This window comes from Triturus cristatus, chromosome 1_1 (genome assembly GCF_964204655.1).
Source record: "Triturus cristatus chromosome 1_1, aTriCri1.1, whole genome shotgun sequence".
Taxonomy (NCBI): domain Eukaryota; kingdom Metazoa; phylum Chordata; class Amphibia; order Caudata; family Salamandridae; genus Triturus; species Triturus cristatus.
In genome coordinates this window covers 71,244,052-71,262,366 of record NC_140579.1, presented here as the reverse complement: position 1 = coordinate 71,262,366, position 18,315 = coordinate 71,244,052, and the positions used below count along the sequence as shown (strand labels likewise).

At 46.7% G+C, this 18,315-nt stretch overlaps 1 protein-coding gene across 2 annotated transcripts in view; it reads right to left on the bottom strand.

Moving 5' to 3' along the window:
• The window catches only part of LOC146869455 (E3 ubiquitin-protein ligase TRIM39-like), a 193,281-nt gene that overhangs the window by 151,836 nt on the left and 23,130 nt on the right, over window positions 1-18,315 (bottom strand). Inside the window, exon 2 of one of the 2 annotated variants that reach the window (XM_085653984.1) lies at window positions 15,207-15,302. The exons of the other annotated variant lie outside the window; for it this stretch is intronic. Coding sequence (XP_085510110.1) covers window positions 15,207-15,302 — 96 coding nt within the window. The remainder of the gene's footprint in view (window positions 1-15,206; window positions 15,303-18,315) is intronic. 2 annotated transcript variants of the gene reach the window in all.

Below are 18,315 nucleotides of genomic sequence, written 5' to 3'. Positions count from 1 at the left end.
TTCCTACTTCATTATTACACACTCCTTGTTGCCAAAATGTCTGGAAGATGATTAATTGGTTCTGGATTATAACTTTGACTATGATGTTTTTACTGGTAGCTAGTCAACTTGGTAAGATACTGACGCATTATTACATGACAGAAAGTTCTCAAATTTATAACTTACCAGTTCTTATTCCAAACTCATGGTTGAAATTCGTCTTGATAGCCCTGAAGAAGTCACCTGGAAGTAACGTGTGGGCGATATATTGATAATGCCCACCGTTTTCACAGATTATCCAGTTCTGCTGTGATCCATTAGCAGTGTAGTTTTGTAAAGTTGTAAAACATACTATTATTTGTGCGTTTCTTTTTGTGTGTATAACTGCACCAGTCAATTGTCACAGTAATTGTATGTTTGATCTGTGCTCATTCCACGTACGTTGAATAATATGCTATCTACTTGTGATGGGATATTATAAGAATTATTGGGGTTTTCAATGAAAAAAATATATACACCTTTTTGAGTTATATGTACATTACTTCTTATTTGTGTTACTTACACGCTACAGACAATTTGTGACTTACATTATTGGGGTAACCTTTGGTGATCGCCTTAGTTACATCTTGTGGTAGCAGGGGTTGGCTCTGTTGCAGCACTATTCTTAATTCAACCTAGTTCTCAGAGAAATAGGGTTGATATATTAGGGATTGTGTGCGTTTCTGTCTCCACTGCTACCCTTGTAGTGGTCTATTGATATCATGAATTGGAAGGGGAAACAGTGTCTTAATGGTGAGGTTAATTAGATTTTTTAGATTTATGCATGTTGTTTACTATTTAGAGGCAGAGTATACCTGCCTATACATCAGAATCGTTGTGTGAAGTAATTGCTAAAGATATCCGATATAATTATTTAGTAAGAGAATAGTGAATAATTTATTGAGTGATAAAACCCTTAATATGAGCCGTCCCAAATACTGGCATTGATCACCCATTACACGACTCTTGCAGGGAATACATCAAAAGTGAAAAAATGTATTACATTTTACATTTTATCTAAGTTTGAATTTCTAATACTTTTTCTTGCATTTTACAGACTGTTTTAAACAGTTGAAATAGCTAAGAAAGAAGTACATGTAAAGAGACAGAGAGGGAGATAGTTTGAGATGCAGAGATACAGATATATGACAGAAACAGAGAGAGAGCTAGATAGATAAATGAAGTGAGGCAGAGAGACTGAGAGATTATACTTTTTTGGCACAAACATGAGGTTGGCAGACAGACAAAAAGACTAGATGTAAGAAGACAAGGATGAGTAAAGATTTTGAAAAGCAATTTTATCTCAGGGGTAGACAATGAGCTCTCTTTCACTGACAACAGCAATCTATGTTGTCTTGTCCTGCTTGGCCTCTGTGCAGTCTTTGACATAGGCAACTGTAGTGCCCCGCTCAGCATACATGCACTCTACATTAGATCAAGAGTGTCTTCATGCAGTGGATTAGTGCAAGGAGCTCCTTTCAATGTGAGCCCCTCCCACTTAAGATGCTGCATCCCCCAAAGCTCGCCCGTGTCAACATCCGTTTTTATTTACACTTGGACCCTCTGGAAATCATATAGGTAGTCAATGTCAGCATCCACAAGGGCACTGCTGATACCCAGCTTTACCTACAGGTCTTCATGAACCACAAACACTGATGCATTAGCATCAATGTCCAGCTGACCTCTCTTCAAGTTGGAATTTCTGCTCATGGCCATCGCTAACAGAATGAATGGATGAGGTTTTGTAGAGCATGAGCTGCTGCTCTGAAACCAAGGAGTCCTGGTGGTGCAGACACAGGATAGAATAGGCAGTAGGAGATTTTCAGTCGCGTGGAAAAGGTACATTTAATTAGGCCAGGATGTATGTATGAGAGGAGGCAATTCCAAAGTTTAGCAGCGAAGACTGCAAAGGAGTGATCTCAAGCCAGAAGAGGGCAGAGTCAACGACCGCCGACTTGAAAAGGCGTCCTAAGAGGATGGGATTGGAGACAATATCAAAGGTGGCAGAGAGGTCAACTAAGATAATTGAGAATGTATCAAACATGTTAAGATCCTGCCAATAGAGCAGAGTCTGTACTGTAACGTAGCCTGGGCCCAGCTTGCAGTTGTTAAGCAGGAAGCTGGATTCCAGAATATGGAGAGTTCTGTAGTGACACATTTTTTCAGGATCTTATGTGCTAATGAAAGTCAAGAAATAGGCTTGAAATTTGAGAGGGCAGTGGGGTCATCAGAGGGTTTCTCTAACAGTGCGGATCTCTTAGCTTGTTTCCATTGTGTAGGCAGCATGGTAGAACTGAGAGAAGAGTTCAGGAGTTGTCAAAGGCAGGGAGAGATCAAATTGCTGGCTAGTTTAAGAACGTGTGGTGGGAAAGGGTCATCTGGGGACCCTGAGTAGCAGGAGGCAATCAACACAGATGTTGCCACAACAGAAATGGTGGAGACGTTACAGAAAGATGGATCTGGCTTAGGACTGGATGATGAGAGAAAAGACAGTTTGTCAAGAGAAAGCTGTAGGGTGATGTTGGAGTAGATGTGATCTTACTGTACATTTTTAGCCTCAAGGTTATAGTCACTTCTCCAGAAGCATTCTAGCTTTTTGTATTTCTTTTTTAACTTTCCCAAGGTTTCAGATTACTAGTGGGCGAAGATGAACTGTGGGGCGAGTTGCTGGTTTTTAAACGGGCTATAGACCCTAGAGCAGAGGATAGCCAATTGTTGAAAATTATCACATTGACAGACATAATACCTGTGGAGGAAGGGGAGCTAGTAGTGGGAACTTTTGTAAAGTTGACTGAGCTAACCTTTGACAAGGGTCTGGATAGCTTCTTGGGTAAGCAGACAGTTGCAGGTTCGGGAATGGTTTGCAGAAATGAAACTGGGCAACTAAGCACCTCAACCCCATGGAAGCTAAGATCCTGGGCTTCCGCATCAAGAACAATCTCAGCTTCAAGGCTCACATCGGGCCGGAGGCAAAGGCTGCCTAGCACCAATTGTCCCTGCTTCACAATGAAAGCCCTTTATACTGGGATCAGACTTTGAAACTACCGTACAGGTACCAGTCTTGTCACATTGCGAAGGATACAAAAACCCACTGTTTACATCCCCGAGATCCACCTGATATGCTTGAACAACACCCTACCTGCACAAATGAGCTTACCAAAGGGCTTTGAAACATGATAGCACATACTATCTCCAAAGAACTTCTTTGTTTCCCTGTGTCACATTCAAGACTTGCACAGTCTACAAGAAGGTCAACTTAGCACAACAGGCACTAGGCAAAGACACATGCAGGACTGGGAACCAAGAAAAGCAATAAAGAGAAAAATAGCACAACAGGAATTTGTTAATATTTGAAAATACGATATCAATGCATGCCACGATATATGTATGTATAATAATGAACTTTTGTCACTGTTGTTGAATTCACCTAATATGACCTCCCCCTCAACCCGAGTCAGAAGTATGTGGTCAGGCAGGCCCTGCAACCTAGGCCTGAAGCAACTGATGGACAGATCACAGGTGGGGTGACATGTAACCCTTAGACAAATGCGTGAACAGGGAAACCGAGATCGATTCCACTGATAGGCAATGACACCACAATGGTCTTAGGAGATTGGCCCCAATAAAACACATTTGGCCCGTGGGGTGCACATTCCCAAAACACCATAAAGTCAGATGCCACATTAAATTAGGAACAATCAGCCAATCAGAACACAGCATGCACACTACATGCAGTGATCACTTGCTCCCTATACCGGACATCTGGACACGTACCCACTGGCACCAAATTGTGTCCATGCAAGGTCGAGAACCACCTGCACTTCTCATCCAGGGACTAGATTTATGGCCTCGTGAGTAGGCCCGTATTTCAGTCTCCAAAGAATGTACAAATTACTTTATGACGCTTCATGTAATGTATAAAAAGACCGCCGAAACCAATGTGCTTTGAGACAGTCTTCAGACCCCGACTGTTGCCTGCTCTCCTGGCCACTGCGTGTAATTAAAGCAACTGTTCCTGTTTTGTCAAAAGCCTCTGTAGTCTTTTGTTTTTTCAAAGTAAATTCACATTCGATCAACAAATTCACTCTATTTTCAAATCAGCCTAGCTTCAAATTTTAGCAAAGAGTTAAGGATCTCTGCAGGCAACACCAAATCACAGTGTAACGCCACCGGCTCCGGTCCCATTCAGCGATATCTTTTCATATCACACATCCGTCATTACTGTATCCTTTACTCCCTTTTCTCTGGCTGCCAGTACCATGCACCCAAGCCTCCCTTTGATAAGTAACGTTGCCCTTCTCTCACTTCATATTATTGTAAGGGCCTTAATTCCCTTCTCTTGCCCACACTGATTTTTTTAAATCTAACACTGCGAAGTGCCCAGTGACCAGTTTTAACAGCAGAATGTTGACACCCCTTTGCCATGAAGAAAATCAGGAGCTGTTCCAGTGTGTTGTTGTTTCAGTAGTAGCCACACTTGAACAATCAGACAGAGACACCTGAACTCCTAAACTGTCACAAACTAAAGCAAGAACAGCTTTAACTTCTGGAAACAGAACTCAATCTCCAACCAAAACTTCAAGATTTGAAGCCACAACTTTCAGTTCACATTCCGGACATCTGCCCCCTCAAGGGAAGAACAACTAACAAATGAAACATTTGATGTTATTTTCAAATAAGATTAAAATAAAACACATTTCTTTCCATTTCTGATTTTATGCAGGCCCATTTAAAGCTAAAATTACTTCTCTGTAAATACTACATAGAGCCTGTCAGGAATCCTTTACAGGAACACAGGAGCACAAATATAATTAGCTTGGGAAACAACTGGAAGAACACAGGCAAAGACAGACTTTAACCACAGACAGCGCGGTCTAGTGTCCGGATGGGCGGGGAGAGGAGACAACACGTTGAAACAAGAAGCTCCGGAAGCAGAGAGGTAAGTTGGGCTGAGGCCAGGTTAGAGGGGGCTAGTTCTTAAGGGTTGGGGTCGGATTTAGGATTCAGGGTGGGGGGATGTCGGGGCAGGCTTTTAGGGCTCAGGGTGAGGGAGGGCTTTGGGGTCATGTTAAGGGCTGGGGGTGGGTTGGGAAGTTTTTAGAGGTGAGGTTAGGATTTAGAGCTTTTTAGGATTTTAGAGATTTTTTTTAAGGGGAAGGGTTTTAGGCCTCAGGGCGGAAAACGGGGTAGGGGGAGTTTTAAGGGCAGCGCGGGGTAAGTTCTAGGGCTTAGGGCAAGAGGAACGGGGTAGTTTTTATTTAGTGGGCAGGGTTTTAGGCCTCAATGAGGTAGGAAGGGAAATGGGTAGTTAGGGTATGGTAGGGTGGATAGAATTTTAGGGCTTAGAGCGAGGAGGGAGGGTCGGGGTAGTGGTGATCTTGACAACGTACATCCACTTACCAATCATGCCTTTACAATGAAATTGCGTGGTAAAGGCATGCGTGGTAAAGTAATGCATGGTTAAGACGCATTTGTGGTTCGGGCTGCATTGTAGAAGCATGCGTGGTTTAACCATGCGCGCTCTGTCTTACAACCAATCAGCTTACACTGAGCCTATGTTATTATTCACAACCCAGTCCTGTAGAGGGCCTCTCCTGGACAAATTCAGTTAGGCCGAACCATTTGTCACCTACTCTGTATAAAAGCTATCGACAAGGCAGACGGAGCAGGATTGTGTCCTCTACTCAGTTGAAGGAATGAAGAAGTTGGATTCCATGTGCAACTGATCAGAGTTTGGTACATATTTCACTTCTGTTTAGTACAGTTCAATACAATTCTACACTTGTTCCAACCATATGGTTGCAAATACCTATATGAATGATAAAGGCTGAGTGCCTCAACTATATTCACCCAGAGTATTAGACCCTGTTGATTTGTCTGACAAAGAATGAATAATTGTTTTAAAACAGAATAGTGATAAAAATCCATCTTGTAAATAGCCTTCCACTATGCAAGATATCAATTATAAGCGGATGTCTGATGAATCTGGAATAATATCTAATAATAATGGCACACAAGACAGTTTGAAATCTTCTTTAATAAAAGATGAGGTGAGGTGAGAATATGCCCCAATTGCCCACTTTTTTAATAGGATGATTGTAGGAGAGTAGGATCTGCTTCACATGGGTACCCCCACTTTTTGCTGGTGTTTCACTGTTTTTCGACCTTAATCTGGCTGTGGCCCTGCTAATCGGGACCACAGCCTAGCTGCTTACTCTCTAAAATGGTTTCCATGTACATTAGGTAATATCTAATTGGATTCTGGAGTGCCTTAAAAGCCCCTAGTATATGGTATACTATATGCCTAGGGCATAGGTACCTCAGAGGCCTACCAGGGGCTGCAGCATATATTATGCCACCCCTGGGAAGCACTCCAAAATGGCACCACAGGTCTGCTACTGCAGCCTGGGTAAGGGTGTGCTTGCACCCCTTACTGTGCTATAGGCTACCTATATCACTACCCTATACAGACACATATAAAACCTATAAGCCACTCCTATGGCAGGCCTTGACAATCCTGAAGGCAGAGTGCTTGGTTTTATGTGAGAGGGTGAAACACACAAGATGATGGATGGAATGTTGCACATTGGCAAAACATTCACCCCCAGTCACAGATCTGGGTTTAATCTATTGTTATTTTGCTCACCACGCCACCCCAGTTCAGACATGGCCATATGCAAATCAGGCTTGACCCTGTGCATCATGGGAACTGTCCAGCCCGAACTGCCAGGCCATGTCTTCCCTGGACCAGAATCAAGCATCCTAGGACCGGTTTCGGGGTTTCACCCCTCTTCAGCCAGGATAGCTTGACTCCAGTGGCGTAGTGAGCATGGGGCCCACGTCTGGGCATACCCTTCCCACATAGGGCGAACAGCAAAACACACAAGATGATGGACGGAATGTTGCACATTGGCAAAACATTCACCCCAAGTCACAGATCTGGGTTTAATCCATCGTTATTTTGCTCACCACACCACCCCAGTTTAGACATGGCCATATGCAAATCAGGCTTGACCCTGTGCCTCATGGGAACTGTCCAGCCCGAACTGCCAAGCCATGTCTTCCCTGGACCGGAATCAAGCATCCTAGGACTGGTTTCGGGGTTTCACCCCTCTTCAGTCAAGATAGCTTGACTCCAGTGGCGTAGTGAGCATGGGACCCACGTCTGGGCATACCCTTCCCACATAGGTCGAACAGCAAAACACACAAGATGATGGACGGACTGTTGCACATTGGCAAAACATTCACCCCAAGTCACAGATCTGGGTTTAATCCATCATTATTTTGCTCACCGCACCACCCCAGTTCAGACATGGCCATATGCAAATCAGGCTTGACCCAGTGCCTCATGGGAACAGTCCAGCCCAAACTGCAAAGCCATGTCTTCCCTGGACCGGAATCAAGCATCCTAGAACCGGTTTCGGGGTTTCACCCCTCTTCAGCCAGGATAGCTTGACTCCAGTGGCGTAGTGAGCACGGGACCCACGTCTGGGCATACCCTTCCCACATAGGGCGAACAGCAAAACACACATGAGAGGGCGCCCAAGCATGAGCTGAGCCCCTCTGCAGCTTTCGGAAATACTTCCTTATGGCTGATACAACTCTGTGCAGTGGGGCGTCATGCGTACCAACCAAACGCACTGCGAAATGTGCCGCGTTGGCAATAATTAGTTCCTCATAAACTGCTCTTTTCTTGTTCCATTCATCCTTTTGCTCCTCTTCTTTATTTTTTAATCTTGACTTTCAGTACCCACACAAAGTCAAACGTCATTTTCCAAATTTCTTAATGTTCTGACTGTACCCCTCCGGACCTCTTATAAGAACATGACCAAAGCGAAGTTCATCAAAGGCAGTGTTTATTGAATAAAACCCAATGCATTTCGGGCAAAGAAGTGCCCTTCATCAGGGGTCACTGTAAATAACAATAAACAATCACTAATTAATATCAATCATACTTTAAACTCATCGACTTTAATCATACTTTCACATCATATTTGATTAATGTTTTACACATTGAATGCTCAATACATCAAAGTACATTATACATTTTAGCGCGGTCAGATTTACCATCAATCAGCACCCCTGTCATTGTACCATCAACCTCCCATCATTTCAGTACGGTAATTTCCCAAATGTTATCTCTCCCTCCCTCTCTTCATAAACCACTCATTTATCTCTCCCTGCGGTCAGGCTGCGTGTTCCACATTTCCAATCCCCTCCCATTGTTTCAATGAAGTGATTTCCCAAATGTTATCTCTCCTTCCCTCTCCTCTTAAACAACTTATTTGTCTCTCCCTGCAGACAGGCTGCTTCCTCCACACTACCAACACCTTCAATCCCTCTCTCTCCCTTCACTTATCACTTTAACAATGACCTGCCAAATATACAACGGTTTTAACTAACGTCTGATATTTGCTTCCATTAGTTCATCTTGTTAACATTTTCCCTTTGCACTTACAATACACATGCCTGCCACCACGCTTTAAAACCACCCGTCATCATCTCCATTACAGGAAATCATTATTCCTCCCACAATCCTGCTCGATTTTAAGTCCCTCACAATTGGTCAGCTGATTTACCTTTCCCGTCATAAGGCTACTTGCAAAGGGTGTTTTATATGGTAAACACTACATGTCCCATGATGCAGTTTAATGAACAGAGCTAAACTGGATAATCACGATCTCATGATGCGTCGCCAAAAACAATTCTTATTATACAAACAGTGACATTCTCCAAAGTTCCTTTCCGAAACGAATTAACACTGACTATAAAGACGAACCTAGATGTTCCATCGACAGAGTGGGGTAGTACTTATTACTTAATCATCTGTTTTAGCCATTTTCACCAGGCGGGTGCAATCCCAGGGCTGGGCAATCATTATTACATAACCAGTTATAGGAGTGGGATGCACACCTTTTCATCCATTATTTATTCATTCTCTGGCGCCCCACTGCACAGAGTTGTTATTCATGGGGTCAATTGGGCAAGGCACTTTTACCAAGCTGTACGCACAATGGATTAATTTTGGATAAGTCAGAGAATGAATAAATAATGGATGAAAAGGTGTGCATCCCACTCCTATAACTGTTTATGTTCTGTGATACAGCCATACCATATACTCTTAAGTGCATTATAACCTCGCGGTAAATGCTAACTTTGGGATGGCTGCATCAAAACATGTTGTGTTTGGTGTCATACACTTTGGAATACTACCCCCACCCACCCCACCCCCCCCGCCAGTTCTGGTGGTGGGGGTAGCATTCCACCCTTCTAGAGGGAGAGACATGTTCACACTGGCTAAATCCGGTAGGACTTTCTTGAGCTCTGGCATCACAAAATGGATGCCTCTGCCACAGACACGGCCTCCTGCTGCTGACCGAAAGTCCGGCAGGGGAGGCCTGGACAATAGGTTTCCTGTCGAAGGGGGGTGTGACCACCTCCCCAGATAGGATGATGTGTATTGGGGCTGGGCGGGAGCACTCTCTGGTGCTTTGAAGTCCTGCACTGGGGGCACGTTTGCTGTCCAAGTGCATAGCCCAGTTCAAACCGGTTGCACTGGCGCGAAACTGGACAAAGGAAATGGGTGTAACCACCCCTCTTTCCAGGCCCACCCATAGGTGGGGCTTTAGAGTTAGTCCATCCCCTAAACTTACTATAAGTATAGGAATCCAGTCCCTAGGACTTTAGATTACCCTGGACGAAACTCTGCAACGTACATCCTGGACCTTCGACGTTCTATCCTGACTAGAAGACTGAAGAGATCTCCCTTGGGGTCAAGGAGTGACTCCCCTGCTTGGCAGGCACCAAATAAGCAACTGACCGGTCTGCATTGCTGAAGCTCCCGCTGGACGCCAAAGTCTTTGCATCACCAGAGGTGGATTTCCAGACTTTCCCAAGGCTACCCTGAGTCCACAGCAAGGCTGAGGCCCATGGTTATCGTGGGTGACGTGGAACCGTGACCCTTAGACACCGTGAACTTTTGCAGCAACACTATCTTCCTGGTCCTCCTTGAAGTTGTGCTTTGTGCTCCGAGTAGCCCCAGCCTTGAGCACCTCCTGCACCGAAGATTGTTGGCCTCCCTTCCACGAGTGACCCGTGGTCCAGCTTCAAGTGCGACTGCTTGAGGCTCCTTCGCGATCACTAGCCCGTTGGCTAGCAAGTCCCCACGAAGGCAACTCCTTTTTTGATTGGGCGTTCCTGGTTGCTCCAGATGTGCCCTGACTTACCCTCGCTGGGTGAGTCCCTCAGACCTTGCTGGTCTGCATCGCAGTCCTTTCTCTGAATTCCAGTGACTTGCCGTTGCCAAGGCCTGTTGGGTCCATTCTGGTCGCTGACACCGCAGCACTCAACAGACTTTGTGGAGCAGCTCAAATCCGGCTCGCGGACTTCGTCGATGCCTCCTGGACCTCGTGGCTGAAGAGTCAAGACACCCATCAACTCACCTGAAGCACCCGACATCTGTGGGCATTGGTCCATCCTGCCCTTGGTCACTGGCTAGTGACCCAGACTCTGTCCCCTCTACTTTCAGGTGCCTTCCATCCTAGATCCAGGCTTCGATCTCTTCGGACACTTCTCCTCTTCACGGCAGCAGCTGTTCTTTGCAGGCTCCCATTGAAATCGACGACGCGACCCAACACCAAAAGACACCTATGCACCCGGCTTCCCTGGGGGAGGTAACTCGAGTACTCCGGTGCTCTCGTGGGTGGTAGCCATAGAAGTTCTTAAGTCCAAAAGGGTTTGGTCCTGACTCGATTAGAAGTGTCCCTAATCTTTAAATTTCCAACCGCAACATTGCCCATAGAAGATAATGGGAGCACGCTGTTGTGTTTACACACTGCATACAGTCCCCATGGGTCTCCTGTTTCACTACCTTGGGTGGTTCCTTGGGGTCCCAGCGATTCAGGAGGCTATAGGCCTAGTGTCTATCCCAAAAGACACACAATTGATGGACGGAATGCAGAACAAATCAAAACATTCACCCCCAGTCAAGAGATCTGGGTTAAATCCATCATTCTTTTGCTCAACATGCCACCCCAGTTTAGACCTGGCTATATGCAAATCAGTCTTGAACCTGTGCCTCATGGGAACAGTCCAGCCCGAACTGCCAAGTCAGGTCCTCCCTGGACCGGAAACAAGCATCCTAGGGCCGGTTTCGGGGTTTCACCCCTCTTCAGCCAGGATAGCTTGATTCCAGTGGCACAGTGAGCCAAGGACTCACGTCTGAGCATAGCTGGTGCACTTAGGGCGAGAAAGCAAAAGACACACAATTGATGGACGGAATGCAGAACAAATCAAAACATTCACCCCCAGTCAAGAGATATGGGTTAAATCCATCATTCCTTTGCTCACCATGCCACCCCAGTTTAGACCTGGCTATATGCAAATCAGCCTTGACCCTGTGCCTCATGGAAACAGTCCAGCCCGAACTGCCAAGTCAGGTCCTCCCTGGACCGGAAACAAGCATCCTAGGACCGGTTTCGGGGTTTCACCCCTCTTCAGCCAGGATAGCTTGATTCCAGTGGCACAGTGAGCCCAGGACTCACGTCTGAGCATACCTGGTGCACTTAGGGCGAGAAAGCAAAAGACACACAATTGATGGACGGAATGCAGAACAAATCAAAACATTCACCCCCAGTCAAGAGATATGGGTTAAACCCATCATTCCTTTGCTCACCATGCCACCCCAGTTTAGACCTGGCTATATGCAAATCAGCCTTGACCCTGTGCCTCATGGAAACAGTCCAGCCCGAACTGCCAAGTCAGGTCCTCCCTGGACCGGAAACAAGCATCCTAGGACCGGTTTCGGGGTTTCACCCCTCTTCAGCCAGGATAGCTTGATTCCAGTGGCACAGTGAGCCCAGGACTCACGTCTGAGCATACCTGGTGCACTTAGGGCGAGAAAGCAAAAAAAAAACCAATTGATGGACGGAATGCAGAACAAATCAAAACATTCACGCCCAGTCAAGAGATCTGGGTTAAATCCATCATTCTTTTGCTCACCATGCCACCTCAGTGTCTATCCCAGTCGTGGTTCTTATACCACTTTTTTGGTATATGGCTTGGTACGCCTGTTAGATCTGGGGGTCTCTAGTTGGCAGAGGTATGCACCTTAGACCAAATAGGGACCCTTGCTTCTAGTCAGGGTACAGGGACACACACGGTAGATAACCTCTGCTCACCCTCTAGGTAGCTTGGCTCGAGCTGACAGGCTTATCCCCAAGGCAATGTGTAAGGTATTTGCACGTAGACACCACAATGATCCCCCTTCCGTACACCACAAACTTAGACCACACAGGTGAGTTATATAAAAAATAATGTATCTTTATCTAGTTTCCGCAGTTGAAATCAAGCATCACAGGTTTACACAATATTCGCTTTCTTGGTTGGTCGGGATCGTAAGACGATAGTCTCTAGTCTCTTGTGTGATTCGATACTCACTGAGAATGAATCAGTTTGTAGGCTCTTGATGTTTAGGCAGCTTACGTTGCTCCGGCGGTGTCGCTGCACTCATTGTACAAGCGCTCCTCTGGCTGTTCGGTGCAAGGATTCCACAACTCCCTCGACGAGCCCCCAGTGACGATGTCGACGTCACCGGAGTCAGCCACTCACAGCGCGGCTTCGTAGAGCGGGGAAGTACGACTCTCGATCTGCTTCAGGCCTCCGGGTCACGGCAAGGCACGTGCCGATGAGCACGTCGATCTTCTCGATGCGGCAACCGGTGTCAGGCCCGGGTCAGTGCGGTACTCTCCAGCAAGACAGAGAGCAGCCAGCCCACCTCACAGGCAGGTGTTGAGAAGCTTGGTAGAACAGTCCACGGTCCCTGCGGCACACAGCAGCGCAGGTGGGACACCGCAGAGTCTTGGGTTCTTGGCAACCTTTCTATCCCTGGGTTGCGAAACAGGAGGCCAGCTCTTCTCAGGCCCTTGGAGATTCAGGTGAAGACGCAGCACACAGCAACGTCTTGTTTGGTCAAGTGGGTAGGGTCAGCACACAGCACGACCCCTTCTCCTCCTCAGCTTCGGTTGTACAGCAGAACAGGTCAGCCTTTAGAGCACACAGCACGGCAACCTTCCTTTCGTTCTTCAGTGGTACGTCTTTCAGCAGAGGTTCCTCTTGATGGTCGAATCTAAAAATCTGTTGTCAGAGGTCTTGTACTTATACCCCTAAAAGTCTTTGAAGTCTTTGTGCAAGTGGCTCCTGAGCCCGGTCTGATCCAGTTCTGGGTGTTGCTGGAGCACTTTGTTTTCCTGGCTTCTGCTTTCTTTTCAGAGTGAGGGGCAGAGTCGTCAGCCACCCAGCAGGAGGTGGAGCCAGCGGAGTGGCAGGCAGGCACAGCCCTATTCAATCCCAGGTGCTATCTCCTCCCTCCACTCTTCTTGCAAATGTCGCCATTCAGTAGAGGGCTGACTCAGCCGACCTCCCGGGGGATCCCCAGCCCCTGTCACTCTCAAGCCAGACAGTCAATCCACAAGCACGCCCAGGCACACAGAAGGGTCAGACAAGAGAACAGCTACTCTCTAAAAAGTACTATTCTCCAACTCAGGATTTAAAAACAACCTCTCCTAAAAGATGTGTTATTAAATGCTGAGCTCAGGGATATCAAACACTCATGTCTTATCTTGTTCCTATGAGAAGATAGGCGGATAGCCATTGGCACCAGCCTCCCCCTTGATAGCCTATGGAGCAAGATAACCTTGCAGCAGTGAACACACAAAATGGCCGGTGTTCACTACCAGAACATGTTACCTGCACTAGTACATGCTCTACCTTCTACATACACTGCACCCTGCCCAGGGGGGTACCTTGGGCCTTCCATAGGGATGACTGACGTGTACGAAAAGGGAAGGGTTAGGCCCGGCCAGTGTGGACACTGGCCAGGAGGACATGGCAGTCCGGGGACTGCAGGCAGGCCTGCGGCGGCAGGCCTGAGACACTGTTTTAGGGCTACACAGGTGGGTGGCGCAATCAGCGCTGCAGACCCACTAGTAGCATCTGTCATCACCAGCCCTGGCACACACAGTGCACTTTACTAGGGACTTCATGGTGATACAGATATGTCAATCGGGTATATCCAATCAATACGATATTTTACACAGGGAGCACTTACACTCTGGCACTGATTAGCAGTGGCAGAGTGTCCAAAGCATCTAAACCAGCAAAACGCAATCCATCACAGCATCAAAAATCCAGGTAGCAGAGGCAAAAGATAGGGGAAAAACCCACGCCAAGGATGTCAGGTCTAACAACGCCCCTTGGGCCAAAACGTGTATTTGTGCTATTACTGATAATTGCTGACTTGTAAACTAAGTACTTCGAACTCCAGTCTCATAAAGAGACTAGAGGGGTGTGTTTTAACCTAAATACATATATTTTAAATATATACCTGGGGTGGTTGTCCTTTCATTTGATCATTCAATAGATTATAGACTGGTAAAACAAGCTGGTTTACATTCCTTCAAGACTTAGCCTGAAGGCTGCTCTCCATAACTACCACTAGGATAGCTTTCAATAAAGGTTGTCTTTAACCTATCACCTTAAGGGGTTGTTTGGACTGATACAAGGTGCCCACTAGAACTAGTGGACAGCATATATCAGGCCACCTTCTCACAATGATAAAAGCAAGATTTGCATCTGTTTTACGATTGGCCTCCTCTCTTCACTAGCACCCATGGGTGGATTTACAACCCAGGAGGGAGGAGCCATCGCCTTAAGTTCCAGCTGCCTGGCCATCAATGACAAGCTTCAAATGTGCTTTAGGTTAAGAATAGTAATGAAGGGAGATTGAGAGGAAGTCTGAGCAATCCAGGCCGTATCAGTGACCACCTTCAAATTACACACGCAGAAAAATATATCAAATACTAGCAAATGAGGTGGAACTGGAGACTACACGTCTTGGACTCCTGAACATGTAGTAATACATTTTACTATCACCCTTCGACTTTGTGGTCATCTTCCCCAAGAAGGTAGCTAAACATGAATCATGGATATGGTTAAAGCTGGATTACATTTAAATAACATCCACACAACAGCTCCGGTAACCCCGGGATCCTTAGAGTGACATTATGCTTCTATGGTCAAGCAAACCCCAGATGATAGATTCACAGTCAGGACACCTCTGAGCCAGGTACGTCCAACCCCTGACACAAATGCTGTGGTCATCTGGAAACTGATGATTACTGTTAGCTTACCTCTGTCTGTTTCGCTTCCGCCTCTTCCTGGCGATGCAGTTCAAGCATACTGTCCAGCTTCCTCTTCAGAGGGCTAAGACAACTCCAAAACTTACCCTAAAACAAGAAATTCTATATTTTCAAAGCCTTGTAGAGATATTGTTGTACAATAACACAGCACAATGTGCAAAGATCCTGCCGAGGCTGAGATGCCTACTCTATATCTGCATTTTATTAACATTGTTCTGCTATGTAAATGTTAATTATTCATTTGGACAGAAATTTTGATGACGAGCATGTTGTTAACAAACAGATTATGGTGATGAGTGATTAACCTAAGGTATTATGATGCTTTGGTTAGCAACAGAGTTTATGGTGCATGTTTTCTACCATGGGGATTGTGAGTATGGGAGGCTACTCACACACACAATACATGCTCATGAGCACAATAGCTGGCACGGCATTTATGACGATAAGCATGTTGAGCTATTCTGGGTATCATTCAATAGAATTAGGATGGGCCTGTTCTCCAGCACATGATTTCTGCTGATGAGCTTCTGATGATGCTTGTTTGCACCGGGATTAAGTGACGTAGACAGGACCAGTTGATTTTAGCCTGTCCACTCCACCTACACAGAGGTAAAGTGGACATGGCAGCCTTTAATTACACAGAGGAACGAGACAACATAAGGACAAGTGACTCAACAGACAGGATAGGATGGAGTAACATAGGTTGACCGAGTACCTTCAAGAGTGGAAAGCAGGCCACTAACAACCCACAATCTACAGACTATCTCTGCAGTCTTCCTTAACCAGGGTCTTTTGCTTCCATGTGTTTGGACATGTGAAGAAGGTGCACCTGCAGGGCGAGTGAGAGGCCTCTTTGCTCATCTGCAGTCTTCCTTAACCAGGGTCTTTTGCTTCCATGTGTTTGGACATGTTAAGAAGGTGCACCTGCAGGGCGAGTGAGAGGCCTCTGTGCTCATCTGCAGTCTTCCTTAACCAGGGTCTTTTGCTTCCATGTGTTTAGACATGTGAAGACGGTGCACCTGCAGGGAGAGTGAGAGGCCTCTTTGCTCAACTGCAGTCTTCCTTAACCAGTTTCTTTTGCTTCCATGTGTTTGGACATGTGAAGACGGTGCACCTGCAGGGCGAGTGAGAGGCCTCTTTGCTCATCTGCAGTCTTCCTTAACCAGGGTCTTTTGCTTCCATGTGTTTGGATATGTTAAGAAGGTGCACCTGCAGGGCGCGTGAGAGGCCTCTTTGCTCATCTGCAGTCTTCCTTACCCAGGGTCTTTTGCTTCCATGTGTTTGGACATGTTAAGACGGTGCACCTGCAGGTTGCGTGAGAGGCCTCTTTGCTCATCTGCAGTCTTCCTTACCCAGGGTCTTTTGCTTCCATGTGTTTGGACATGTGAAGACGGTGCACCTGCAGGGCGAGTGAGAGGCCTCTTTGCTCATCTGCAGTCTTCCTTAACCAGGGTCTTTTGCTTCCATGTGTTTGGACATGTGAAGACGGTGCAACTGCAGGGCGAGTGAGAGGCCTCTTTGCTCATATGCAGTCTTCCTTAACCAGGGTCTTTTGCTTCCATGTGTTTGGATATGTTAAGAAGGTGCACCTGCAGGGCGCGTGAGAGGCCTCTTTGCTCATCTGCAGTCTTCCTTAACCAGTTTCTTTTGCTTCCATGTGTTTGGACATGTTAAGACGGTGCACCTGCAGGGCGCGTGAGAGGCCTCTTTGCTCATCTGCAGTCTTCCTTACCCAGGGTCTTTTGCTTCCATGTGTTTGGACATGTGAAGACGGTGCACCTGCAGGGCGAGTGAGAGGCCTCTATGCTCATCTGCAGTCTTCCTTAACCAGGGTCTTTTGCTTCCATGTGTTTGGACATGTGAAGAAGGTGCACCTGCAGGGCGAGTGAGAGGCCTCTTTGCTCATCTGCAGTCTTCCTTACCCAGGGTCTTTTGCTTCCATGTGTTTGGACATGTGAAGACGGTGCACCTGCAGGGCGAGTGAGAGGCCTCTGTGCTCATCTGCAGTCTTCCTTAACCAGGGTCTTTTGCTTCCATATGTTTGGGACATGTGAAGAAGGTGCACCTGCAGGGCGAGTGAGAGGCCTCTTTGCTCATCTGCAGTCTTCCTTAACCAGGGTCTTTTGCTTCCATGTGTTTGGACATGTGAAGACGGTGCACCTGCAGGGCGAGTGAGAGGCCTCTTTGCTCAACTGCAGTCTTCCTTAACCAGGGTCTTTTGCTTCCATGTGTTTGGGACATGTGAAAAAGGTGCACCTGCGGGGCGAGTGAGAGGCCTCTTTGCTCATCTGCAGTCTTCCTTAACCAGGGTCTTTTGCTTCCATGTGTTTGGGACATGTGAAAAAGGTGCACCTGCAGGGCGAGTGAGAGGCCTCTTTGCTCATCTGCAGTCTTCCTTACCCAGGGTCTTTAGCTTCCATGTGTTTGGACATGTGAAGACGGTGCACCTGCAGGGCGAGTGAGAGGCCTCTGTGCTCATCTGCAGTCTTCCTTAACCAGGGTCTTTTGCTTTCATATGTTTGGACATGTTAAGAAGGTGCACCTGCAGTGCGAGTGAGAGGCCTCTGTGCTTATCTGCAGTCTTCCTTAACCAGGGTCTTTTGCTTCCATGTGTTTGGACATGTGAAGAAGGTGCACCTGCAGGGCGAGTGAGAGACCTCTTTGCTCATCTGCAGTCTTCCTTAACCAGGGTCTTTTGCTTCCATGTGTTTGGACATGTGAAGAAGGTGCACCTGCAGGGCGAGTGAGAGGCCTCTTTGCTCATCTGCAGTCTTCCTTAACCAGGGTCTTTTGCTTCCATATGTTTGGACATGTGAAGAAGGTGCACCTGCAGGGCGAGTGAGAGACCTCTTTGCTCATCTGCAGTCTTCCTTAACCAGGGTCTTTTGCTTCCATATGTTTGGGACATGTGAAAAAGGTGCACCTGCAGGGTGAGTAGAGGCCTCTTTGCTCATCTGCAGTCTTCCTTAACCAGGGTCTTTTGCTTCCATGTGTTTGGACATGTGAAGACGGTGCACCTGCAGGGCGAGTGAGAGTCCTCTTCGCTCATCTGCAGTCTTCCTTAACCAGGGTCGTTTGCTTCCATGTGTTTGGACATGTG